Raw genomic sequence first — 27,539 nt, 5'->3', positions numbered from 1 at the left:
TTTTGTGCCCTGCGTTTTTTTGCTGTAGCAGGCACTTGACTAGGAAAGTGCTGCCCAGGAACAATTCGGCAAACATTACTTGGAGCAGCAGACGTTTCCCCCACCTCGTCTCCAAATAAGAAATTTTATACGTTTCTCTTGGTACTCCAAGTATGTACCCGGTTGTGCAGCTGGCGTCATGTATAGATATCAGCATACAGACCTCTTTTTTGTCTCTAAATTTGAGACACAGGATCCCATCCTGCAGCAATGCCCTGCTCAAGCCAATTTGCAGGGATTGGCTGATGAGGGTCTTGGGCAGGCGCCTCTGATTTTTTCGCACCGTCCCACATGCCACTGTTTTTTCGGTCTTTTAGACATTTGAACAGGGGTACACGTGTACCCCTGATCAAGCAGTGGGTGCAGGAGTTCCCACACTATCTTCCCTGTTGTGTACAGGACGGGGGGGGGGACGACAATTTGGGGGCTGTATTGTCCTGTCCTTCCGCTCATAAATCCGGAAAGTGTGTGTGTATCCAGTATCCGATTCACACAGCTTGTACATTTTTTTATCCTGTACCTGGCGCGCTTTTTTGGTAAATATTGGCGAAACATCAGCCTGCCCTTGAAGTGCACCAGGGATTCATCTATAGATATTTCTTTTTGAGGGGTGTAGACTGATTAAAAACTTTGGGATAAAATGTTGATGAGGGGCGTAATTTTAAAAAGTCTATTGAAGTTTAGGTCATCCGCAGGGGGCATTGAGAATTGACACTAAAGTGAAGAAATTTATGGAGGGCCTCAAAGCGGGATCTGGTCATAGTATTGCGGTACAGCGGACAAGGGTAGAGAATGTCCGTAGACCAGTAGGATCTCACTTCGGGCTTTTTAGTGAGACCCATGTTGAGGACTAACCTCCAATACTTGTGCATTCCTTCACAATTAGTCGGTTGCCACCGATTGGCCTGGGCATGAAAGGCGTTGGGGTGTTCCGAAATAAACTGCTGGGTGTAAATGTTAGTTTGATCAACCATGAGCTAGATCAAATTGTCTGTCAAGAATAATTTGAAAAATCCAATAATAGGCAGCCCTTCTGTCTGTATGTGAATGCCTGCCGCAGCAGTAAATTCTGGGATTTGGGGGGTGTATTTGGTTGGGGTTGACCAGTCACTGCTGACTGTACCAGGGTCAGGCAGATCGTCAGTTTCAGGGTCTGGCAGAACCTGGGCACTAACGCTCCTGCGACTACGAGGAGGTTCCTCACGGTCACCGGAAGGAGGACGACGAGAGAAAGAACTGTGGTTCCTCACCACTCGCTGAGTCGGACGTTATCATGGCATACGCCTCTTCAGCGGTGTAAAGTCTCGCTGCCATTTTGGGTGTGTGTGTGTGTGTGTGCATATATATATATATATGTAGTGTTTACACACACGTAGCTCAGAGAACTGTAACAAAGTCTAACAGATTTTTTTAATGTTTTTTTTTGTTTGTTTTATAGCACTTAGTAAAACTTACTAAAGGACACGGAGGCTCACTGACTCGGACGCTACGTATTGACACGGACAATGGATTGACGCTGACTAACTGACACTTGCTGACAAGTGACGCAACTGACAGTAATGGATTGACACTGACAACGGATTGATACAGACTAACTGACAATGGACACTGACTGACGTGACGAATTGACAGACTAGCAACCACCTACGAACTAAATAAAATTATTATTTGTGATCAAAAAAGAGAAAAACTATCTCCCTTATACCCTGGGAAGCGGTGGGGAACAGGGGGAAGTGAAAATTAGTGAAAATAGTTTCTATTCACACGACTGTGTCTGGGTGTCAGCCGTCTTCCAACCATTCCGGGTTTGCGTTTTTTTTATGACCGATTGTGACTCGTTTTGCATTAGTTTTTCCATTGTCCGTTGTCCGTTTTGAAAACAGATACAGATACATTTCAATTGTAGATTGCACTTCCTACCGCGCCCCCCCCACCCACACCCCCCCACCAGAAAGCGTTGCAGGTAAAGTTTTGGGATCCAGCTCCTGCAGAGGTCCGGCGTCGTGCGGTGCCACTACTTATGTCCCATGTGCCAAAATAGATCCCATAGAAAGCTATGGGATCCGTTCTAGCATCAGTTTGCAGAGAAGCCGGAGGGAAACTGATAGAGACAACATATATATGTGAACGGCCCCTAAGCAAGACCCCATTTACCAATTACAAAAACACAAAATTGTGGTCCGATCACCATGCACGTATTTCCGGACACCACGCTCTGAAACTGGTCGGTGCTCAGATCTGAAACTCTGAGTCGGCAGCAAGTAAGGCAATAGGAAGTAGAAAGGATAATGTCCTGCACTGGATCCACTATATAAAAATCTAAATCTTTTATTTCATCCGGTTAAAACTTATCTAGGTAGGACGCTTACGCGTTTCAAACTGGAGGTTTTGTCATATCTAACTTTCCTATGCGATTCTTCCAAATTTAAACCAGCTGGGAGAGACACACGTGACCACATGATATTTTTAACCTTATCACTTCTGAACATATCACAGTAAATCATGGGTAGGATACATTTATATATCAGTCAATAGAACAACTTAATAACCTGAATCAACGTATGGCATGTGATACAGTGCAACATGCACACATCAGGGAAAAATATTATGTATGAGATATTTGCAGGAAAAAAACAATAACATTATTATAACTCAATAAATATACATAAGATCCGTTCTATAGTTTAGGTCCCTGGGGAAAAGTGTATCCATTCTCAATATCCATAAGGCTTCTCTGTTCGATAACCGCTTACGCCAGTCCCCTAGTCTTTTGGATTTAGAAACCCTCTCTATTACAAATACTCGTAGATTTTCGGTATTGCCCTGATGTGCATCCAAAAAGTGGCTGGAAAATCCAGACACATATTTATTAGGATTATGTACTGTATATTAACCAAATGTTCTCTAATGTGTTTCTTGATGGGTCTGGTAGTACAACCAATGTATTGTAAATTGCACGTTACACCGTGTCACATTAAAATGCTGTTCGGTAGAAGAGGACTGCAAAGCGGTTGTGTTAGGGTATGTGCACACACACTAATTACGTCCGTAATTGACGGACGTATTTCGGCCGCAAGTACCGGACCGAACACACTGCAGGGAGCCGGGCTCCTAGCATCATAGTTATGTACGACGCTAGGAGTCCCTGCCTCTCCGTGGAACTACTGTCCCGTACTGAAAACATGATTACAGTACGGGACAGTTGTCCTGCAGAGGCAGGGACTCCTAGCATCGTACATAACTATGATGCTAGGAGCCCGGCTCCCTGCAGTGAGTTCGGTCCGGGTCTTCCGGCCAAAATACGTCCGTCAATTACGGACGTAATTAGTGTGTGTGCACATACCCTTATGCATAAATAGACAAACTGCAACGAGCATTACCGCACGTACACTCCAACATTGAAATCGCAATATCAAGAAGGGCAAGTCATAAGGTTATGCAAATCGATGTAGCAGGTGTCGCTAAGATCTGCAAATGATAACATTTTCAAGCACCTAGCTCCAGAGGGGCATAAAAGCCAGATTGAAAGTGTGGGATAATTGTGCGATGCCTCCTGTTCATCAACGTGCCAGTTATCGCCACTTGTCGCAAACTGAGAGGGGCAGAATCCTTGAGCACAAAGAACTTGGTTTATCACTCTGGCAGGTTGCTGTGCGCCTAGGCCGAGATGTCAGCACTACTCAACGTTGCGCGTCCCAGAGGTTGGGAGGACAGTAACAGACAGGAACGACGGCAAGAGGTGCACGGAAGCAAACCCCCTGCACAGATCGTCTGTTTGGAAGAATGGCGCATAGGGATCTATTCTGTACTGCAAGTGAAAAATGAGGAGGAGGAGGAATTTAAATTGCTTACTGGTGCTTCCTATTCATTTGGAGGCTGGGAATCCCTCCTAGTGGTACTGCGTAGAGGGAAAAGTTATGTTTTAATAAACCAGTTCCTCCATTGTAAATTAGTCAGTGATCGCAAATTATTTTGGATTGGTCTGAGTTCAGTGATATTAATCTAGAAGCATGTGATCTAGGACTACAAAACCAGCCACATTTGCTACTATGGAATCAGAGTGAGAACTATGAGAATAAGTGGCAAGTAATTCCTGAGAGATATATAGAAGAATCTGCAGGTGTACGATTTTTACAACCTAACAAAGAGCAGAACTTAATGACATATTTGCTGCATTTTTCTCTTATTGTAGGTGTAAATGATCTTAGAATGAATTGTCTTTAATAGAAAGCAAAAAATAACGCCAAAATAAAAACATTTGCCTTTTCTATATAAACTTGGACTACCTCATGCTACATAAGAATATACAACATGCATTCAATCTGATAATAGTCTAAAACATTAATTTACCAATTAGAAAACATAGACACTTTCATTTTTGTAGGCACGACCTGAGGCATTTCTTAAAAATATTGCACTTTTAAACAATGAACCGAAGTTAGGCACAAATGTAAAAATAAAGTCACGCTTTATTCAAAAATCATAAAAATGCACTGAGGTTAATAGTGGTTATATGGCAATACCAGTTTTACCCACAAGGGACAGAATTATTGCAAAAAAAAATTAAAATATAAGCGCACGATATATTTTAAACATTATAGTTATCAGAGTTGGACATAAAGTACAGTCCAAATATGTTTTTCATTGGACATGTTTCCTTGGAATTCTGCAGTAGTTTCCAAAGTGGTTAAAGTCCTTTTTTTGCCACATCTCCTGCACACATCATCAAAAGAAAGTCACAAAAGTAACATTTTGTACAAAAGGCAAATAATACTGTGCTTAGAAATTCTTCAAAAAAAATTAGAAAAAGGTATGTGCGCTAAAAAAAACTTCAATGTTACTTGACGACCTCACGCGGTATCGTGACTACTGAGGCACATGTGGCAATTTCTTCATATTGTGGAGGAGGCTCTACTGGGTTCTGTTGCGGCTCACTCACTCGGATGCCTCTCTCTCCTGTAGCTTCCTCATAAGAGGGGGGAGGGTCACAATTTGAAAAACCAGCTGACAATGTATCTGAACGTACATCAGAGTCTATGAATCCACTAGGATGCCCAGCTCTATTAAACGCATCCTCCACGGTACAGAGTACACTGGAATGCTGCTGGCTGCCTGTGCCATGATCAATTCCGGCCTCTGTAGTGTCTTCTCTCACTCCTCTGGGTGCGTAAGCGGTCCGCCGACGTGCCTTCTTTTTGAAAACACACCTCCACACCAATAGGAGAACCAAAAGGACAACAAAAAAAACTGTGATCAAGGGGAAGGCAAGGTAAAATGGATACCAACTGCGGTCTGTGTTTGAGTCTTCATGTCCACTGGTATATTCTTTCCAAAACTCTTTCTAGAAAAAAGAAAAAACCAGATGTGTTAAAAAGGTTATATGCTTTACAAAAATGTGTGACACCGGATTTTATGAAGATCCCATATAATTTCCCGGCAGAACGCTGGCTATTTTTGGACAAGCCCAATGACTGAATACTTGCTGTCATACATACTGGATTGTGTTCTCGAAACAACAAGCATCATCTTAAGGTGCCAATGTGGCCACAGGAATTTAAACAACTAGACTACAGAAGGCAAACTCAACTGCGTAGTCCTACTCTTTATTCATTATCAAAGCAAACTGCATAGAATATTTACATAGAATTTGTATCTATAAGTGAAAACATGTACCCGTACAGATCAGAGGGGCGCGGTATTGCCTATGTGACATGGCTCGAGCAAGGAAAGCCAAAGCTGCGGCAAAAAGCCTCTCTGTGCAATGTATGGGACAACAGTACCCGGTTAGGGGGCGTATGTAGGGACTAAAGCACTGCTGCTGCAATATTTACATGCAGTGGTGCTCCGTACACTGTAGGGCATATGGGTGGAAGGGGGGAGATGTTATAACAAACATATTGCAAAGTCCTTTTTTCCTTAAAAAAGAAGAGGGATATAAAGGAGAAAAAAAAAATATGAACAAATATGAACCAATGAAAACTATATTTTACCTATTTCTGCACATTTTCCCCTAGATAAACTCAAACAAAATATATTGCCACTAATTTGGTTTAACAAGTAAGACCTTTGACAATAAAACATTTTTAAAAACCCAGTAATGAAAGAATTAATTGCCTCACTCAAAGCATTATATTGAACAAATGCAGCTTTTATAGGAAGCCAATACTGAAATAATTAATCTGACAATTCTGTTTTAGTGGATGATTCTAAATAGGATCAACAGACTGTCTTATGTTTACTATACAGCGTTCCTTCCTTAGGCCTCATGCACACGACCGTAAAAACACCTGTTATTGCGGGTCGTAATTACGACCCGAAATAACGGGCCCATAGACTTCTGTTGGCAACAGGTACCTTCCCGTTTTCTCACGGGAAGGTGCCCGTGCCGTTAAAAAAAATAGAACATGTTCTATTTTTTTATTTTACGGGCAGTGCTACTATACTTTATAACGGGAGCACGGCTCGGAAAAGCGGCCGGCTGCCCGTGCTCGTAATTACGGGTCGTAATTACGAGCACGGTCGTGTGCATGAGGCCTTAGGCTGAGTTCACACGACGCGGTCAAATGCATTTTTTTTTTGCAGCAACAATGGCAAATCGCTGCATTGCTCTTGGCGCATGCGCTAAATCTGTCCATATGGCTCCATTAGCCTATCAAGACCAACAAAGTCATTTTGGCTTTCACCTGGCTTGTATAGGTCAGTATGCGTTTCTTTGAGGTATGGCATAGCAGACTACGTCATTCCATCATGCAAAAAAATAAATAAAAATGTATACTGCGTGTTATACTTTTTGAACATTTAGGGAGTAACTGTATTTTAATAAAACTTTTGACATGTAATAGTGACATATCTAAAGTTTTGATCGGTGGGAGTCTATAAGCCCATCTTTAGCTAACCATCTTTCTGAGAAGAGCCAAAAAGAGCCAAAGTTATCCCACTACAGCTGGAGGAGCACTGCGCTCAGCTGACCGCTTCTGCCCCGCTGTTTCAGCAATCGGTGGGGGTCTCAGCACTGACCGTTACTCTTTAAGCCTATAAGTGATTGATGCCACTTTATGGGCTTTCCAATAGCTTTTTATCACATATACGTTAAACGGATACCATTTATGGTCTATGGATGACTGATGCCTGTAAAGAAAGCCTAGACTATAATGGTTTCTGTTTACATCATGAACAGGGTAATGGTCGTTCATAACCTATAACTTTAACATATACAATTATAGTCTATGTTGGCTGATGCCACTGTTAGGACATCACAGCCTTTGTTTAACATATACGTCAGGCGCTTTTCCCAGCATATACGTCAAACGTAGGCAAATCAACGTGATGTGTATGGGGCCTAAAGGGGGTTTTACACTGGCAGATTACCGTGTAGATGAGCGTTCATAGGACGCTCGTTGCCGATAATTGCCCTGTGGCACATCTCCCTGTGTAAACAGGTAGACGCGCTGCCGACATGATAATAATGTATGATGACGAGCAATCGGATTAACGAACACACGTTTCCATCTATAGCTTCGTGATGCAGGAGCAGACGAGCGCCGATCAAAGATGTCTCCTTGATCGGCTCTCACTGCACCGGCCGAATAAAGGTCCTTTACACTCACCAGGTAACCTTCAACCAATTCAGTATTTAATGAGTGCTGGGTTTTCTGGTTAAAATATATCTTACACAACTTCGGACTCTGCCCCTTAATACAGCCTCTCACAGGGAAAGTTGTAGCCTGTAGACTATATACATCTAGAACATACAATTCAAATATTGAAGCATACTGTAATCATGTTTTCAGTACGGGACAGTTGTCCGGCAGCGAGGCAGGGACTCCTAGCGTCGTACATAACTATGATGCTAGGAGCCCGGCTCCCTGCACTGTGTTCGGTCCGGGACTTGCGGCCGAAATACGTCCGTCAATTACGGACGTAATGACCTCGTGTGAATCCAGCCTAAGGGTGAATTCAAACGCTCAGGAATTGCTGTGGTTTTCCAGTGCAGATTCTGCACTGAAAATCTCCATCAACCTACAGTCCAATACATGGGGATGTTATTTTCAAAACACCATCCACATGTAGCAGAAAAAAAAAAATCAGCGCAGAACTTAGGGCGGTTTTTAAATTCCGCAGCATGTCAACTCTGTTGTAGATTTGTCACAGATTTTAAACAGCGGATTTCACCCTTTGATATGCATAGGTTAAACAATTAGCAAATTCACAAAACAAAATTCACATCAAAATCTGCAGATTTTGCCGCAAATTTGAGGTGAAATCTGTGGCAGAAAATATCTGCCACGTCTGGCCTTATTCTAAATGTACAATGGTCCATCAGGTTACCATGGATTCAGGTTACAATGGTCTTCCCTGGTCTATTGCAACTTGAAACCACATTCAACTTGCAACAATGCAGTGCTGATTTGTGGCTCATGTAATTGTCATTCAGCATGCGTATTTCAAAACTAAAATGCCAGTGATCCTGATGAAACCCCTGTCCTCCACATTAAAAACGATTCTCCAGCTTCCAGCAGTTCTTTCTGACTTGTATATGTAAGGACTTGCCTGTATTAGTTAACTACTTATATTTAGTCTTAATTTTTTCCTATTTTGAGTTGACATTTTGGGCTTTAGAACCAATTACTAGTTTTTCATAGATTCATGATCTCTAATAACATTTACATAAGTTATAATGCTTGTCCTATATCAAATAAATATTATAACTTGAGGGAGCAAAGTATGATGGAAATGCACCGCTCTGTGTATTAAAGGAATAGTGTTACCCCAAAAAATGTTTTGACATCAGTTTGATTTTAGTGTTTTATTAAAGACTTTTATATTTATTTGTGTGTTTGTGTTTTACTTTTTTTTATTTTTTAACTTTTTCTTCCCTATGGGAGCTGCCATTGTTTATCCCATTTCTGTATGTGTCGATTAACGACACATACAGACATGGAATACGGCACATACAGTTCCATAGTGAATGCGAACGGGGCCCGTTCCATCCACTATGCTGTACGCCGTCTGTGTGGGAACGGCGCATGCGCCGCTCCCACACAGTCCAAGTTGAACTGTGCGCCTTCCGGCGCCATTTTCCTGTGGACCGGAAGTCGCGGCCGGACAGTAAGATTACTACTTCCGGTCGCGGCTTCCGGACTTGTGCACTTGGAGCAGCGGCAGCAGACGGAGCGGACGGACCTGAGGGAGCGGCAGCGGCAGGTAAGTTATTTCTATGTATGTTCGTGTTTCAGTGTGTGCTTACTACTGTATGTAAACCTACTACACTGTGTGTTAGCTCAAAAAATGGCGACACACAGTGTAGGAGGTTTGACCGTTCAATCCCCTCGTTTCTCCCGGCACTAGCCAGGATAAAGGAGGGGGGGATTCTGAGAGCGAGTGAGTTTTCTCAAATTTTGCAGCATAAAGCAATGTGGTTGCTTTACCACATGCAATGCTGCAATTTTGGGAATTGCTCCATCTAGTGACCAGCACTGGGAAATATTATAAATTAGAATCTAATTTATAATATTTCCTGACTCGTGCAAAAAAAATAATAATAATTAGAACAATGTTTAATCACCTACACACTAATTGTTTAACTAAAAAAAAAAAAAAAAATTTTTTTTCTAGCAACACATTCCCTTTAAAGAGGCTCTGTCACCAGATTATAAGTGCCCTATCTCTTACATAATGCGATTGGCGCTGTAATGTAGGTGACAGCAGTGTTTTTTTTATTTAGAAAAACTATTAATTTTCACCAAGTTATGAGTGATTTTAGCTTTATGCTAATGACTTTCTTAATGCCCAACTGGGAGTGTTTTTACTTTTTGACCAAGTGGGCGTTGTAAAGAGAAGTGTATGACGCTGACCAATCAGTGTCATACACTTCTCTCCATTAATGTATTCAGCACATAGTGATCCTGCGTTGTTCACTATGTGCTGTCACATACACCCACATTAACGTTACTGAAGTGTCTTGACAGTGAATAGACATCACCTCTAGCCAGGATGAAATGTCTATTCACAATCCCGACACCAAGTCCCTGTAAGTCCCACACAAACGTTACCGAAGTTTCGGGATTGTGAATAGACATCCCGTCCTGGCTGGAGGTGATGTCTATTCACGGTCAAGACACTTCAGTAACGTTAATGTGGGTGTTGGGTGTATGTGACAGCACATAGTGAACAACGCAGGATCACTATGTGCTGAATACATGAATGGAGAGAAGTGTGTGACGCTGATTGGTCAGCATCATACACTACTCTCCACAACGCCCACTTGGTCAAAAAGTAAAAAACATGCCAAAAATGTAAGACAGGCAGTTATACCACACAAAATTGTTGCTAATTAACATCCCCCATATGTCTACTTTAGATTGGCGTCGTTTTTTTGAATATCGTTTTATTTTTCTAGGACGTTACAAGGCTTAGAACTTTAGCTGCAATTTCTCACATTTTCAAGAAAATATTTACAGGGGGGCAGTTCAGTTGTGAAGTGGCCTTGAGGGCCTTTATATTAGAATCCCCAAATAAGTCACCCGATTTTAAAAACTTCACCCCTCAAAGTATTCAAAACAGCATTTAGAACGTTTCTTAACCCTTTAGACAAACGTTACCGAAGTGTCGGGATTGTGAATAGACATCGTGTCCTTGCTGGATGTGATGTCTATTCACTCTCAAGACACTTCAGTAAAGTTAATGTGTGAGTAAGTGACAGCACATCGTGATCTCACAAGATCACGATGGGCTGAGTACATGAATGGAGAGAAGTGTATGACGCTGATTGGTCAGCGTCATACACTTCTCCTTACAACGCCCACTTGGTCAAAAGATAAAAAACAACCTCTTGGGCATTAAGAAAGTCATTAGCATAAATTTCCTTTTTTTTGCAGAAATTCATTTTTAATCCATTTTTTTTTGTAACACAGAAGGTTTTACCAGACAAATGCAACCTAAATATTTATTGCCCAGAGTCTGCAGTTTTTAGAAATATCCCACATGTGGCCCTAGTGTAGTAATGGACTGAAGCACCGGCCTCAGAAGCAAAGGAGCACCTAGTGGATCTTGGGGCCTCCTTTTTATTACAAAATATTTTAGGCACTATGTCAGGTTTGAAGGGCTCTTGCGGTGCCAAAACTGTGGAAATCCCCCAGTGACCCCATTTTGGAAACTAGACCCCTCAAGGAAATTATCTAGGGGTATAGTGAGCATTTTGATTCCACAGGTTTATTGCAAAAATTATTGGAAGTAGGCAGTGAAAATTAAAATCTCCATTCTTTAAAAGAAAATCTAGGTTTAGCTAATTTTTTCTCATTTCCACAAGGGCCAAAGGAGAAAAAGCTATTTCTCCCGAGTAAAAAAAATACCCCACATGTGATCCTAAATGGCTGTTTGGACACACAGCAGGGCTTAGAAGGGAAAAAGTGCTATTTGGCTTTTGTAGCTCAAATTTAACAGGAATGGTTTGCGGAGGCCATGTCACATTTGCAAAGCCCCCAAGGGACAAAACAGTGGAAATCTACCACAAGTAACCCCATTTTGGAAACTACACCCTTGAGGAATTCATCTAAGGGTGTAGTGAGCATTTTGACCCCACAGGGGTTTTATAGATTATATGTGGGGTTAGTGACTGCCTCCACTTGTTGTTCTTGCACTCCTCCCATTCTGCCCTGGGTGATTTTAATCAGTTCAATGCTGGATCCTACCATCCCCAGGTATATATGTAGGCTTAGTCCCAGTTCTGGGTGTATGTGCAGCGTAGGTTCCCACCTTACAGAGGTCGCCTTGTCGTGGCAGGTGGGCTAACACTTTTTGATCAAAATGTGCACTAAGAACCTCCCTATTTGTAAGTAGATTTAGCTTTAGTGCATATTTATTTATATTTAGTGGTTTAGGTGGCATTAGTGTCGCAGGGTGCTGTCACCATTCTATGTTTGCTGTATATCTGCAGTCATGGGTGTTCTTGCACCTGCATACATTTTGTATCATTTAGTTGGAATGTGCTGTTCAAATTTTTGTTGTGCTTATGGTATCCATATATGTGGGGTTAGTGACTGCCTCCACTTGTTGTTCTTGCACTCCTCCCATTCTGCCCTGGGTGATTTTAATCAGTTCAATGCTGGATCCTACCATCCCCAGGTATATATGTAGGCTTAGTCCCAGTTCTGGGTGTATGTGCAGCGTAGGTTCCCACCTTACAGAGGTCGCCTTGTCGTGGCAGGTGGGCTAACACTTTTTGATCAAAATGTGCACTAAGAACCTCCCTATTTGTAAGTAGATTTAGCTTTAGTGCATATTTATTTATATTTAGTGGTTTAGGTGGCATTAGTGTCGCAGGGTGCTGTCACCATTCTATGTTTGCTGTATATCTGCAGTCATGGGTGTTCTTGCACCTGCATACATTTTGTATCATTTAGTTGGAATGTGCTGTTCAAATTTTTGTTGTGCTTATGGTATCCATATATGTGGGGTTAGTGACTGCCTCCACTTGTTGTTCTTGCACTCCTCCCATTCTGCCCTGGGTGATTTTAATCAGTTCAATGCTGGATCCTACCATCCCCAGGTATATATGTAGGCTTAGTCCCAGTTCTGGGTGTATGTGCAGCGTAGGTTCCCACCTTACAGAGGTCGCCTTGTCGTGGCAGGTGGGCTAACACTTTTTGATCAAAATGTGCACTAAGAACCTCCCTATTTGTAAGTAGATTTAGCTTTAGTGCATATTTATTTATATTTAGTGGTTTAGGTGGCATTAGTGTCGCAGGGTGCTGTCACCATTCTATGTTTGCTGTATATCTGCAGTCATGGGTGTTCTTGCACCTGCATACATTTTGTATCATTTAGTTGGAATGTGCTGTTCAAATTTTTGTTGTGCTTATGGTATCCATATATGTGGGGTTAGTGACTGCCTCCACTTGTTGTTCTTGCACTCCTCCCATTCTGCCCTGGGTGATTTTAATCAGTTCAATGCTGGATCCTACCATCCCCAGGTATATATGTAGGCTTAGTCCCAGTTCTGGGTGTATGTGCAGCGTAGGTTCCCACCTTACAGAGGTCGCCTTGTCGTGGCAGGTGGGCTAACACTTTTTGATCAAAATGTGCACTAAGAACCTCCCTATTTGTAAGTAGATTTAGCTTTAGTGCATATTTATTTATATTTAGTGGTTTAGGTGGCATTAGTGTCGCAGGGTGCTGTCACCATTCTATGTTTGCTGTATATCTGCAGTCATGGGTGTTCTTGCACCTGCATACATTTTGTATCATTTAGTTGGAATGTGCTGTTCAAATTTTTGTTGTGCTTATGGTATCCATATATGTGGGGTTAGTGACTGCCTCCACTTGTTGTTCTTGCACTCCTCCCATTCTGCCCTGGGTGATTTTAATCAGTTCAATGCTGGATCCTACCATCCCCAGGTATATATGTAGGCTTAGTCCCAGTTCTGGGTGTATGTGCAGCGTAGGTTCCCACCTTACAGAGGTCGCCTTGTCGTGGCAGGTGGGCTAACACTTTTTGATCAAAATGTGCACTAAGAACCTCCCTATTTGTAAGTAGATTTAGCTTTAGTGCATATTTATTTGTATTTAGTGGTTTAGGTGGCATTAGTGTCGCAGGGTGCTGTCACCATTCTATGTTTGCTGTATATCTGCAGTCATGGGTGTTCTTGCACCTGCATACATTTTGTATCATTTAGTTGGAATGTGCTGTTCAAATTTTTGTTGTGCTTATGGTATCCATATATGTGGGGTTAGTGACTGCCTCCACTTGTTGTTCTTGCACTCCTCCCATTCTGCCCTGGGTGATTTTAATCAGTTCAATGCTGGATCCTACCATCCCCAGGTATATATGTAGGCTTAGTCCCAGTTCTGGGTGTATGTGCAGCGTAGGTTCCCACCTTACAGAGGTCGCCTTGTCGTGGCAGGTGGGCTAACACTTTTTGATCAAAATGTGCACTAAGAACCTCCCTATTTGTAAGTAGATTTAGCTTTAGTGCATATTTATTTATATTTAGTGGTTTAGGTGGCATTAGTGTCGCAGGGTGCTGTCACCATTCTATGTTTGCTGTATATCTGCAGTCATGGGTGTTCTTGCACCTGCATACATTTTGTATCATTTAGTTGGAATGTGCTGTTCAAATTTTTGTTGTGCTTATGGTATCCATATATGTGGGGTTAGTGACTGCCTCCACTTGTTGTTCTTGCACTCCTCCCATTCTGCCCTGGGTGATTTTAATCAGTTCAATGCTGGATCCTACCATCCCCAGGTATATATGTAGGCTTAGTCCCAGTTCTGGGTGTATGTGCAGCGTAGGTTCCCACCTTACAGAGGTCGCCTTGTCGTGGCAGGTGGGCTAACACTTTTTGATCAAAATGTGCACTAAGAACCTCCCTATTTGTAAGTAGATTTAGCTTTAGTGCATATTTATTTATATTTAGTGGTTTAGGTGGCATTAGTGTCGCAGGGTGCTGTCACCATTCTATGTTTGCTGTATATCTGCAGTCATGGGTGTTCTTGCACCTGCATACATTTTGTATCATTTAGTTGGAATGTGCTGTTCAAATTTTTGTTGTGCTTATGGTATCCATATATGTGGGGTTAGTGACTGCCTCCACTTGTTGTTCTTGCACTCCTCCCATTCTGCCCTGGGTGATTTTAATCAGTTCAATGCTGGATCCTACCATCCCCAGGTATATATGTAGGCTTAGTCCCAGTTCTGGGTGTATGTGCAGCGTAGGTTCCCACCTTACAGAGGTCGCCTTGTCGTGGCAGGTGGGCTAACACTTTTTGATCAAAATGTGCACTAAGAACCTCCCTATTTGTAAGTAGATTTAGCTTTAGTGCATATTTATTTATATTTAGTGGTTTAGGTGGCATTAGTGTCGCAGGGTGCTGTCACCATTCTATGTTTGCTGTATATCTGCAGTCATGGGTGTTCTTGCACCTGCATACATTTTGTATCATTTAGTTGGAATGTGCTGTTCAAATTTTTGTTGTGCTTATGGTATCCATATATGTGGGGTTAGTGACTGCCTCCACTTGTTGTTCTTGCACTCCTCCCATTCTGCCCTGGGTGATTTTAATCAGTTCAATGCTGGATCCTACCATCCCCAGGTATATATGTAGGCTTAGTCCCAGTTCTGGGTGTATGTGCAGCGTAGGTTCCCACCTTACAGAGGTCGCCTTGTCGTGGCAGGTGGGCTAACACTTTTTGATCAAAATGTGCACTAAGAACCTCCCTATTTGTAAGTAGATTTAGCTTTAGTGCATATTTATTTATATTTAGTGGTTTAGGTGGCATTAGTGTCGCAGGGTGCTGTCACCATTCTATGTTTGCTGTATATCTGCAGTCATGGGTGTTCTTGCACCTGCATACATTTTGTATCATTTAGTTGGAATGTGCTGTTCAAATTTTTGTTGTGCTTATGGTATCCATATATGTGGGGTTAGTGACTGCCTCCACTTGTTGTTCTTGCACTCCTCCCATTCTGCCCTGGGTGATTTTAATCAGTTCAATGCTGGATCCTACCATCCCCAGGTATATATGTAGGCTTAGTCCCAGTTCTGGGTGTATGTGCAGCGTAGGTTCCCACCTTACAGAGGTCGCCTTGTCGTGGCAGGTGGGCTAACACTTTTTGATCAAAATGTGCACTAAGAACCTCCCTATTTGTAAGTAGATTTAGCTTTAGTGCATATTTATTTATATTTAGTGGTTTAGGTGGCATTAGTGTCGCAGGGTGCTGTCACCATTCTATGTTTGCTGTATTCACGGTCAAGACACTTCAGTAACGTTAATGTGGGTGTTGGGTGTATGTGACAGCACATAGTGAACAACGCAGGATCACTATGTGCTGAATACATGAATGGAGAGAAGTGTGTGACGCTGATTGGTCAGCATCATACACTACTCTCCACAACGCCCACTTGGTCAAAAAGTAAAAAACATGCCAAAAATGTAAGACAGGCAGTTATACCACACAAAATTGTTGCTAATTAACATCCCCCATATGTCTACTTTAGATTGGCGTCGTTTTTTTGAATATCGTTTTATTTTTCTAGGACGTTACAAGGCTTAGAACTTTAGCTGCAATTTCTCACATTTTCAAGAAAATATTTACAGGGGGGCAGTTCAGTTGTGAAGTGGCCTTGAGGGCCTTTATATTAGAATCCCCAAATAAGTCACCCGATTTTAAAAACTTCACCCCTCAAAGTATTCAAAACAGCATTTAGAACGTTTCTTAACCCTTTAGACAAACGTTACCGAAGTGTCGGGATTGTGAATAGACATCGTGTCCTTGCTGGATGTGATGTCTATTCACTCTCAAGACACTTCAGTAAAGTTAATGTGTGAGTAAGTGACAGCACATCGTGATCTCACAAGATCACGATGGGCTGAGTACATGAATGGAGAGAAGTGTATGACGCTGATTGGTCAGCGTCATACACTTCTCCTTACAACGCCCACTTGGTCAAAAGATAAAAAACAACCTCTTGGGCATTAAGAAAGTCATTAGCATAAATTTCCTTTTTTTTGCAGAAATTCATTTTTAATCCATTTTTTTTTGTAACACAGAAGGTTTTACCAGACAAATGCAACCTAAATATTTATTGCCCAGAGTCTGCAGTTTTTAGAAATATCCCACATGTGGCCCTAGTGTAGTAATGGACTGAAGCACCGGCCTCAGAAGCAAAGGAGCACCTAGTGGATCTTGGGGCCTCCTTTTTATTACAAAATATTTTAGGCACTATGTCAGGTTTGAAGGGCTCTTGCGGTGCCAAAACTGTGGAAATCCCCCAGTGACCCCATTTTGGAAACTAGACCCCTCAAGGAAATTATCTAGGGGTATAGTGAGCATTTTGATTCCACAGGTTTATTGCAAAAATTATTGGAAGTAGGCAGTGAAAATTAAAATCTCCATTCTTTAAAAGAAAATCTAGGTTTAGCTAATTTTTTCTCATTTCCACAAGGGCCAAAGGAGAAAAAGCTATTTCTCCCGAGTAAAAAAAATACCCCACATGTGATCCTAAATGGCTGTTTGGACACACAGCAGGGCTTAGAAGGGAAAAAGTGCTATTTGGCTTTTGTAGCTCAAATTTAACAGGAATGGTTTGCGGAGGCCATGTCACATTTGCAAAGCCCCCAAGGGACAAAACAGTGGAAATCTACCACAAGTAACCCCATTTTGGAAACTACACCCTTGAGGAATTCATCTAAGGGTGTAGTGAGCATTTTGACCCCACAGGGGTTTTATAGATTTTTAGAATTGGGCAGTGAAAATACCAAAAAATCCTTTTTCTTCAATAAGACATAGATTTAGCTAAAAAATTTTCATTTTCTCAACAAATAAAGGAAAAATGAACCCCAATATTTGTAAAGCAACTTCTCTGGAGTATGTCAATACCCCATATGTGGTCATAAACAGCTGTTTGGGCAAACGGCAAGGATCAGAAGAGAAGGAGCACCATTTGGCTTTTGGAGTACATATTTTGCTGGAGTGATTTCTTGGAACCATGTCGTTTTTACAAAGCCCCTAAGGAACCAGTACAGTGGAAACGGCCCATAAGTGACTCCATTCATGAAACTACACCCCTTGAAGAATTAATCTAGGGGTGTAGTGAGAATTTTGACCCCACAGGGGTTTCATAGATTTTATTAGGACTGGGCAGAGAAAAGAAAAAAAAAATCCTTTTTCTTCAATAAGACGTAGCTTTAGCTCAATATTTTTCATTTTCTCAATAAATAAAGGAAAAAAAGAACCACAACGTTTGTAAAGCAATTTCTCCTGAGTACGGCAATACCAGATATGTGGTCATAAACTGCTGTTTGGGCACACAGTAGGGCTCAGAAGGGAAGGAGTGCCATTTGACTTTGAGTACAGATTTTGCTGGTTTGGTTTCTGGTCACTATGTCGGATTTGCAAAGCCCCTTTGGAACCATAACAGTGGAAATTCCCTACAAGTGACCCCATTTTGGAAACTACACCCCTCAAGGTATTTACCTAGTGGTGTAGTGAGCATTTTAACCCTGTAGCCGTTTTGCAGAAATTAGTGTGCACTTGATGTTGCAGAGTGAAAACTATTTTTCCATAGATATGCCAATATGTGGTGGCCAGTTGTGCCACCATAACAAGACAGCTCTCTAATTATTATGCTGTGTTTCCCGTTTTTAGAAACACCCTACATGTGGCTCAAATCATTTGCCTGGACTATCGACAGGGCTCAGGAGTGAGAGAGTACCATGCGAAATTGAGGCCTAATTTGGCAAACTTACACTGCAATTGTAAACCAATACTGAGGCTCTGATCTGGAATAATAAAAGAAACCGCTGAGCAGTGAACCCATTTTTTTTTTAAACTACACCCCTCAAGGCATTTATTAAGGGGTGTAGTGAGCATTTTCACTCCACAGGTCTTTTCCATAAATGATTGCGTTGCAGATGATGCAAAGTAAAAATAAAATTTTTTCCCTTGATGTGACATTCCAGTGGGAAATATGTCGTGCCTACCTTATGCCACTGGAGAGACACACCCCAAAAATTGTTAAAAGGGTTCTCCCAGGTATGGAGATGCCATATATGTGGAAGTAAACTGCCGTTTACGCACACTGTAGGGCACAGAAAGGAAGGAGCGCAATTTAGCTTTTGGAGCGTGGATTTTGCTTGGTAGTGGTTTTGTTTGGCGTTTTACTGGTATATTAGTTTATAATGTGGGGGCACATGTAATCTGGGCAGCGTACATCAGGGGCATAGTCAGGTGGTATAATAATGGGGTGAACAGTAAAATAATCCATGAATATTTGTTACGCTGTGAAGCAATCCTTTATGCACAGGCCAGTGTCGCACTGATAAATGTCCTTTCTTATCCCCCTTTTGGCCCACACTCCGCACCTTTGCAGTTTGGGGAATTTTGCTGTGAAGTGTTGTCCTGGTATAACATGGGCACTCTTGCTTCTGCCAGATATGTTTGGGCCCTCCCCTTCCTGGTTCCCTAATTTTAGGGCCTTGATAAATCACCACTTGAAACAGAAGAAATGTTCCCCTCGGTCCTGCACAACTGCATATTTTAATTTTCCTGACTTATTGGAGCCTTAACTCATTTTATTTTTTCATAGACGTAGTGGTATGAGGACTGTTTTTTTGCGGGGCGAGCTGTAGTCATTATTGGTACCAGTTTGGGGTAAATTATTGATCACTTATCCTCTTTTTGGGAGGAAAGGTGATCAAAAAACAGCAATCGTGGCATAGTTTTCTAGTTTTTTTTTTTATACAGCGTTCACCACGCGCCATAAATTACATGTTAACTTTATTCTGCGGGTGAGTAAGATTCCGGCGATACCAAATTTATAGAACTTTATGCTTTACAACTTTTTGCACAATAAAATAAACTTTTATAAGAACAACGTATTTTTTATGATACCAAGTTGTAAGAGCCATAACGTTTTAATTTTTTTGTCAATGGAGCCGTACGAGGGCTTGTTTTTTGCGAGACTAGCTATAGCTTTTATAGGTACCATTTTTGGATACATGCGACTTTTGGATCACTTTTTATTTTAATTTTTGGAAGATAAAGTGACCAAAAAAAAGCAATTCTGGCATGATTTTATTTAATTCTTTTTACGGCATTCACTGCGCGGGACAAACAAGATAATATTTTTATAGTTCAGGTCATTACGGACGCGGCGATACCATATATGTATGGTTTTATTTTTTTCAATAATAAATGACTCGATAAGGGAAAAAGGGCGAGTGTTTTATGTTATTACTTTTATTAACTTAACTTTTATTTTTACTTTTTTTACACTTCTCTTTAGACCCACTAGGGGACTTGAAGGTCCAACTGTTTGATTGATGTTCGAATACATTGCACTACCTATGTAGTGCAATGTATTAGAACCGTCAGTTGTTCACTGACAGCAAGCCGATCAGGCTCCGGTCGGGGCCTAATCAGCTTCTGTATTGGCAGACAGGAGGCCATTGTTAGGCCTCCTGTTGCCATAGTAACAGTTAGCAGCCTTGCTATCGTATGGCAGGCTGCCGATTGGCTACAAACCACTTTGATGCAGCATTGGATCGATGCATCGAAGGGATTAGTGGCAGGAATCGGAGCTAGCTCCGGTTTCTGCCGTTACAGCGGACACCCAATGCTGATGACGCCGGCAGAGCTTTTGAGCCGGAAGCTGAGCCTGCCACATCTTGCCGATGGTACCAGAAGCAGTTTAGGCCCCGCTGGCAAGCGGGGCATAAGAGGCTTCCGTTGCTGGCAGATCGGGAGGCTCTCTCTATTGAACGCAGTATCTGAGGGGTTAATCGGCCAGATTGGATGCTAACTCTGGTCCTGGCCGATACAGCTGGCACCCAGCGGGGATGATGCGGGCTCAGCTCCTGAGCCCGAACTATCACCACAACGTAATGGTACTGCGCTTTGTGGGGAGCCCTTCACGACAGTGCCGTATATATACGGCGGATATCGTGAAGGGGTTAAAGAAGCACTTCCACAAATAGATTTGAGCCACCCCTCTGTTTGCAAATGTAATTGCTTACCTGATACTGCGCTTCATCTTCTATTTTTAGCCTCCATTTAGTCCTTCCGTTGGACCACGTGACCCCCGTTCTGACTAACTATCTTACAATAGTTCATGTGGACGGGAATTTAGAGAAAACAACAGGTATTACGCCACTTTTCGGTCTTAAAATGTAAAAAAAAAAAATTGTCGCACAATGTAGTTGGGCTAAAATTTGCGACTTTTTACTTTTGACACTTTCTGAAAATAGCAAAAAAGGGGAGGGGCTTAGCTGGAAGTGAAGCGACCACCAGAACGACAGATTAATCATATTTACGCCAGAACCTGGGGTAAGTTATGCCGCAAATCTACACCTACTCATGTCAGGTGTAGATTTGCATTTCTATCGCCAAAAATGCACCAAATATATTAAGAGGTGTGCTCCTCTTAATGTATTTGGCACATTTTTCTACGGCTACGGACAACCACTCGCATTTTCGGCCCGTGCTTCAATACAAAGTATGGGAGCACGGACAGTAAGAAGCAAAAGAACAGACATGTCCGATCTTTTGCGGTACACTTTTATGGCCCGGACCCCTTCCCGTAAATATACGGGAAGGTGTCCGCGGTGAATAGAAGTGAATGGGCTCGTAATTGCGAACCGTATCTATGGTCTGCAATTATGGACAAATTCTACGGTCGTGTGCATAACAGGTAACTTTATTATTCAGGTAAAAGTTGCTGAAATGCTACAACAATGTAGGTACCAGTAGCAATGAACAGCTGGAAGCCACACCACTATCAGTATAATCATGTGATACTTATTCCTAAAACACAATTCTTATGGATTACTGTATTTCAATTAAAACCCGCTGATTTGAATGGCAAGGTTTCTCCCCATTACTGCCAATGGGGAAAAAATTTAATAAAAGGGCATGCCTTACTGCTGCCTGACACATTTTTGTACACAAAGACTAGCATGGTAAAAAAAAAAAAGAAGAAGAAAAAGTCAGCACATAAACTAATATGGCAAGTGTTATAGTTTCTAAATAAAAACAAAAGTCAGCATTCTGTCAAGTTCACAGTACTGTTAAAAAGGGGGGGGGGGGTCTCACAAAGACCACCCTATCTCTAGAGACAAATGCCCTGGCTAAAGTTTAATTTAGCCATACATTTCCCCACATGAATAGCAGTATTACATGACGGCCATTTTAATGAATGTAAAACATGTAGCGGCTCTTCATTCTGATTGATAAAGAGGGTCTCGGACACCCATTAATTATTATTAATTTGGCATATGGACATGGGTTGCCTTTAGGAAACAATTCCTTTAAAACGTTCAATGGTATCTACAACACGTGCATCAGTTTTGCTGTCCACCCCACAACAATGCCAAAAATCTAGGCTAGTGCAGGAAGTCAAAATCCTCAGTACTGTACTTACAGTCCGCTCATCGTTCTCAAACGCTTCTCTTGCCTCTTCATAGCTGCATAATTCTTCTCTGCATTCCCGCTCAATGTTTCCTTGCTTTATTTCCTCTAAGAAACTGTTTGCTCTTGGAAAACGCTTCAAAATGGAGTTTGCTTCATCTTCAGACAGAAATACTAAAAACAAACATAAAAGTTAATCCATATGAAAAATGAATAAAAAAAATACAGAAAGTTATACAATGCGTCTCCCTTTTCATTAGTATATAACAAATAAATTAAAGTGGCTGTCTCACGACAGACATTTCTGCCATAAACGTCTGATAGATGCAGGTACCAGAGCATTTCCAAGATCTCGAGAACGGGGGTCCCCAGGCCCCCCCCCCCCCCATCTGGTGAGGCCCTGGCTCATTCACTTCTGTGGACATTATGGAAATAGCGTGGCACCCTCTCTGTCCAGATGTGGTGGCCAGCGGCCACATTACCAGGCAGGGTCGGCGGACCCCCATTCTCGAGATAGATAAGGGTTGCATCTCTGGGAGTTGCACCTTTCAGATGTTTATGGCATATCCTGTGGATATGCCATAAATGTCTGTCGGGAGTCAACCCCATTAAATAGGTTTTCCAGTTTTATGAGAGTAAAGAGTGTCTATCATTTCAGGTGACTTTTCAGAATAAGCCACCTTGTGTTTACATGAGAAATTACATGATTTCTGACTACCATATGACTTGTGTCTGCTTTTTACCAAGTTTTCCCCTTCTGGAGGCTCCATTTCTAATAGTTTCTCCTGATCTCCGTTTACAGAGCCGGAGTAGACTAGCTGCTATGATGTCTCCCATGCACAGCGCACATAGAGAAGTGATCAGTGTGAGGCAGGAGAGGGTATAGAGGAGCCTGATAAGCGGAGAACAAAATCTCCTTTCTATAATAAGAAACGTTACAAAGCTTCTTATCTGAACTTGCAATAACAATTTATGGAAAAAATATTTAAACGATAGTTTAACTTTTGTGCTGTAGGCTGAAAGACCTGTTCAGCTAATATCCCACTAACACAGTTACATGGCTCGTTACAAAACAAAGCTTTAATAGGCTATGTTGATCCATCGCGGTAAAATTGCAGTTCTTGTAAAACCGTGTTGCTTTGCCAAAAATTTACGTCAACAAGTATATTTCCATTCACTGACCGGAAACAGATCTTGAAAAAGGATGAATAGCAACGTGGGTAAATTATTATGAAATCTAAAAAGTGGCCATGTTGTTGGAGATGTCTAAGGCCCAGTTCACACAGTTTGACGCGTTTTGGCAAACCGCAGCAAATACCGCGGCAAAAAACGGTCTAAATTGGCTCCCGTTGATTTTAATGGGAGGTGGAGGCGTTTTTTTCCCGCTCGCGGGAAAAAAGCGACATGCCCTATTTTGCGGCGTTTTCCGCCTCAAAAACCCCATTGAAATAAATGGAAGACTGAAAAAACGGCCGTGGCATTACCTGCATTTTATGGCAAAAACCGCTTCCTTTCCCTGTTAGAGGCACAAAAACACCTCAAAAAACGTGGCACAACTCGCGGCACAAAACGCATGTGGTGCAAAACAGCGTAAAAAAAAAACCTGAGTGGATTTTTCCAGGCAGCGTTTTCTGCTTGCAAAAAAAAAAAACCTGTGTGAACAGGGCCTAAATGTTTCAAGACAATCTATAAAACAGAAATAAATATTTATATATTATGGAGGAAAAAAACAACGTTATTTTCCATGAACAGAAAAAAACAAAAACCCTCAAATTTCTCAGTGTGGAAGATCTAGCTAACATAAAGCAGAAGGCGGCTAACGATGATACAAAAAAATATGAACATACAGGCAGAGCATATGAAAAGTTCACCTCCCAGAGCGGACGCTAATTCCTAAGGACAATGGCTCCTGTTCCCAGTACATCAGGCAGATTGTAACTGCATTGAAGTTTATCACCAGCGGCACTGAGCTCAATAGAGGACATTCCACAGCTAAAAATAACAGCATTGGACAGTTTCTTGGCAGGAGGTAGAAGAACAAGAGGAGGACAATGCGGCTAAAGACAATCAAAAAGGTAATATTTTTACCAAGCTGAACTGATTTATAAGTAAACATTTACTTGGGACTGCGTTTGTCCCAAAAGTCTTGATGCAAATCAATGTGTGTTTGCTCCACCTAATGGACTGCAAAACTGGGCTGCTCTGAATAAACTGGTCACCTTTCACGTTCAACCATGCACCTTCAGTGACAAAAAACGTGTTTCCTGGCAAAACTCAACTTTGTGTCCACAAGTCCTATTTAATCTCTGCTCCTTTTGCTGGAAGTTGCAGCATTTTTTCTATTGGTAGTACTAGTGTCCTATGGAGATGTGTGTCGTGCCCTTGTCTAGATTACTACCACAGCTCTTGTACAGGTCATTCTTTACTCCCACTTCCTTGCGCAGATTCCTCCCTGTTCCCTGATCACCAACGTTGCAGCAACCGATCATAAAGCAGAACGAGTGAAGCTCCTCTTACAGGACCTGCAAATCCTGAATCCTCTTCATTCTAGATAGAGGACAATTCATTTTCCTTCTCAAGCCTTGTATCAAAGAAGGAGTACAGTTACGTAAGTGCCTGTTCACATCACCGGTCGCTTTCCGTTCCGGGGTTCCGTCGGGTGAACCCCGCAACGGAAAGTGAAACCACAGCTTTCGTTTCAGTCACCATTGATATCAATGGTGACGGAAACATCGCTTATGGTTTCCGTTCTTCACCATTGCAGCAGGTTTCCGGTTTTCCGACGGAATCAATAGCAGCGTCGACTGCGCTATTGATTCCATCGGAAAACCGGAAACCTGCCGGAATGGTAACCCCAGTGCTGAATTCACAGCTACACTGCTCAGTACTGCTGTATAATTACCTCCATGCTGCTGCTTTGGTTGCTATACATGAGAGCAGAGGCAATATTGAGAATTAGAAATAGAGCCTGCAGATGGGACAACTTATAATAAATATAGGATACAAGTCATGTAATTGTCATATATAGTGTTATTCCTCATGTACACAGACAGCATATTCTGAAAAGTCACCTGAAATGATAGGTACACTTTAAAGCAGTGGTCCCTAACCTTTTTTGCACCGAGGACCAGTTTGATGCAAGAACATTTTACCAGGGACTGGCGGGGGTTAAAGTCAGTTCACAAATTGCGTAAATACAGCGTATACCTGTATTATAACACCTGTAGTCTGCTGCAAAAAATCTGCAGCAAATACAGTAGCAGCAAAGTGAATGAGATAAAACTAGTCTCATCCACACTCTGCGTAAATACTGAGCGGAAAGACCACTCAAAAATGGACCTGCGGTGCAGAATGTTATTCCGCAGCAAGTAAATTGTATTTGTGTAAACAGTGTATATTTGTTGCTCGTTTTCCCCATTGAATTCAATAGGGAGGTAAAACCCACAACAAATAACAGCAGGGGCGTAGCTAAAGGCTCGTGGGCCCTGGCGCAAGAATTCAGCTTGGGCCCCCCTACCCCTCCCCAACACCACCAGACCACTGCCCACGCCTAGGCCCAGCCGCCTTGCCCAAGAGTCCCTATGGATGCCCCCACAGTATAATGCCCTCATAGCTGCCTCCACGGCATAATTCCCCCATAGCTTCCCCCACACAGTATAATGCTCTCCATAGCTGCCCCCACACAGTATAATGCTCCCCATAGCTGCCCCCCTCACGGTAGAATGTCCCCCATAGCTGCCCCCACCGTATAATGCCCCCCCTTAGCTGCCCCATACAGTTAAGTGCTCCCATAGCTGCCACCATATGTGCCTAATAAAAAACAATAACATAATTACTTACCTATCCCCATTCCCACGACAGGTGGAGGATCCTTCTCTTCCGGTCTGTGCTGAGTGACTCGGCGCAGACAGGCACGATGACGTCAAAACATCGCACCTGCCTCCGCTGAGCCGCTCACGCAGAGTGAATGCTGGGGCAAGGAGCCGTCACTCTTGCTCCAGCATTCAATTCAACTGTATCTGCATCCTAAGGATGCAGATGCCGTTGGAACTGGGACCAGCGGCGTTCATATGGGATAAAACATCATCCGATGAGGCCGGCCTGGATGACAGAGGGCCGGCCTCCTGGGATGACGTTTTAGCCCATGTGACTGCCGCTGCAGCCAATCACAGGCTGAAGCGGGGTCCTGGGATGAAAGGTCATCCCAGAAGTCCTACTCAGCAGTTTTCCGAAGCGGACATTCCGGGCGAAAAAAACTGCTCCACAGTTTGGTGCACTTTTTGCCCGAAATTCCCTGAGGCCACTGGGGCGGATACCAGATATCACGGTCCGGTTTTTGGGGATCACGGCTTTAAAGGATACCAACAAACTTGATGCATTTCTTTGTACTTTTACAAATAGCAGAAGAGCAACAATGCAAATGCTTGGAGTGTGTGAAACTTATTGTATCGTTGAAGAGCAGACTTGTTCTTCTCAAAGCCATGTAACTAATTTTAAAGGAGCAGTTCAAAGCATCTGCAAACCAGATTGGCTGAAGGCGGCAGAAAGTTATGTTTTTTTGAACACTTTAAAATATACAATGTAGTTGGGTTTTTTCCTCTTCTGTTTCCCAGCTAAATTCTCAGTTGATACCACAATAAATTTAAAATCTGCATGGGCATGTGGCCTTTACTGTACAGAGTAGGGATGCACGGTGCATCGAAACTTCGATACTGTGCATCCTTAAACGGTTCGATACCGCTATTTCCTGTATTTAGATACAGAGCTGCGCAGCCGCACAGCTCAGTATAGTAATACATGAATGTATGGGAGCGCGGCTGCGGCTGTGTAATTCAGCCACAGCCCCGCTCCTGAGTCATGATAAGTGTGCGGGGTCAGGATGATGCGATGCGGCCAGCGCTGCACTAATGAGCGGCGGCACCGGAGACAGAACATGGCGGGCGCTCTACAAAACACCCCCATGTTCTGTCCTCAGTGCCTGAACTGCCGCTCATTAGTGCAGCGCCAGCCGCACCTTCTCATACTGACCGCGCGCGCACTTCCTGTCAGGAGTGGGGCAATGGCTGTATTACACAGCCGCAGCCCCGCTCTATAACGGCGGAGATCAACCTCTCATCTCCACCGTTATACCTCTGAATGCTGCGATCAAAGCTGACTGCAGCATTCAGGAGAAAATGAGAAGGGGGGATGCCCCTGGATCGCGTCACAGGGAATTCCTGTGACGCGATCGAGGGCCATACCATATATGGGCAGACAGCCCAGGGTCTATTGACGGACCCCAGGGCTGTCTTTCCATATTTCCTGTTGTTAGGACATACCCAAGTATGTCCTAACAACTGCCTGTGTGCTATTCGTCCACAGGCTAATGTACTGGCACATATCTGATATATGTCAGTACATTAAAGTTTAAAAATAAAGTAAAAACAAAGTATTGTTAAATTTAAAAAAAAAACACACATTCACCTTTTTTACAATAAACATTAAAATAAGTCTCAATACATAAAATACACACATTCAGTAATGGCGCGCACAACAATTTTTTTGCATCATTTATGATGTGTACGCTGTAAAAAAATGAAATAAACACGGCTTTC

At 42.5% G+C, this 27,539-nt stretch overlaps 1 protein-coding gene across 1 annotated transcript in view; it reads right to left on the bottom strand.

Moving 5' to 3' along the window:
• Positions 1 to 4,490: 4,490 nt before the first annotated feature.
• The window catches only part of PRRG1 (proline rich and Gla domain 1), a 63,731-nt gene continuing 40,682 nt past the window's right edge, over positions 4,491 to 27,539 (bottom strand). The window contains exons 3-4 of the mRNA XM_075850334.1: positions 21,959 to 22,119; positions 4,491 to 5,380 (exon numbers count right to left, since the gene is read on the bottom strand). Of these exons, the coding sequence (XP_075706449.1) occupies positions 4,877 to 5,380; positions 21,959 to 22,119 (665 nt within the window). The 3' untranslated portion in view covers positions 4,491 to 4,876. The remainder of the gene's footprint in view (positions 5,381 to 21,958; positions 22,120 to 27,539) is intronic.

Source organism: Rhinoderma darwinii, chromosome 2 (assembly GCF_050947455.1).
Source record: "Rhinoderma darwinii isolate aRhiDar2 chromosome 2, aRhiDar2.hap1, whole genome shotgun sequence".
Classification (NCBI taxonomy): Eukaryota; Metazoa; Chordata; class Amphibia; order Anura; family Rhinodermatidae; genus Rhinoderma; species Rhinoderma darwinii.
The sequence above is the reverse complement of the archived record's forward strand: the minus strand, read 5'-3'. Positions and strand labels throughout refer to the sequence as shown.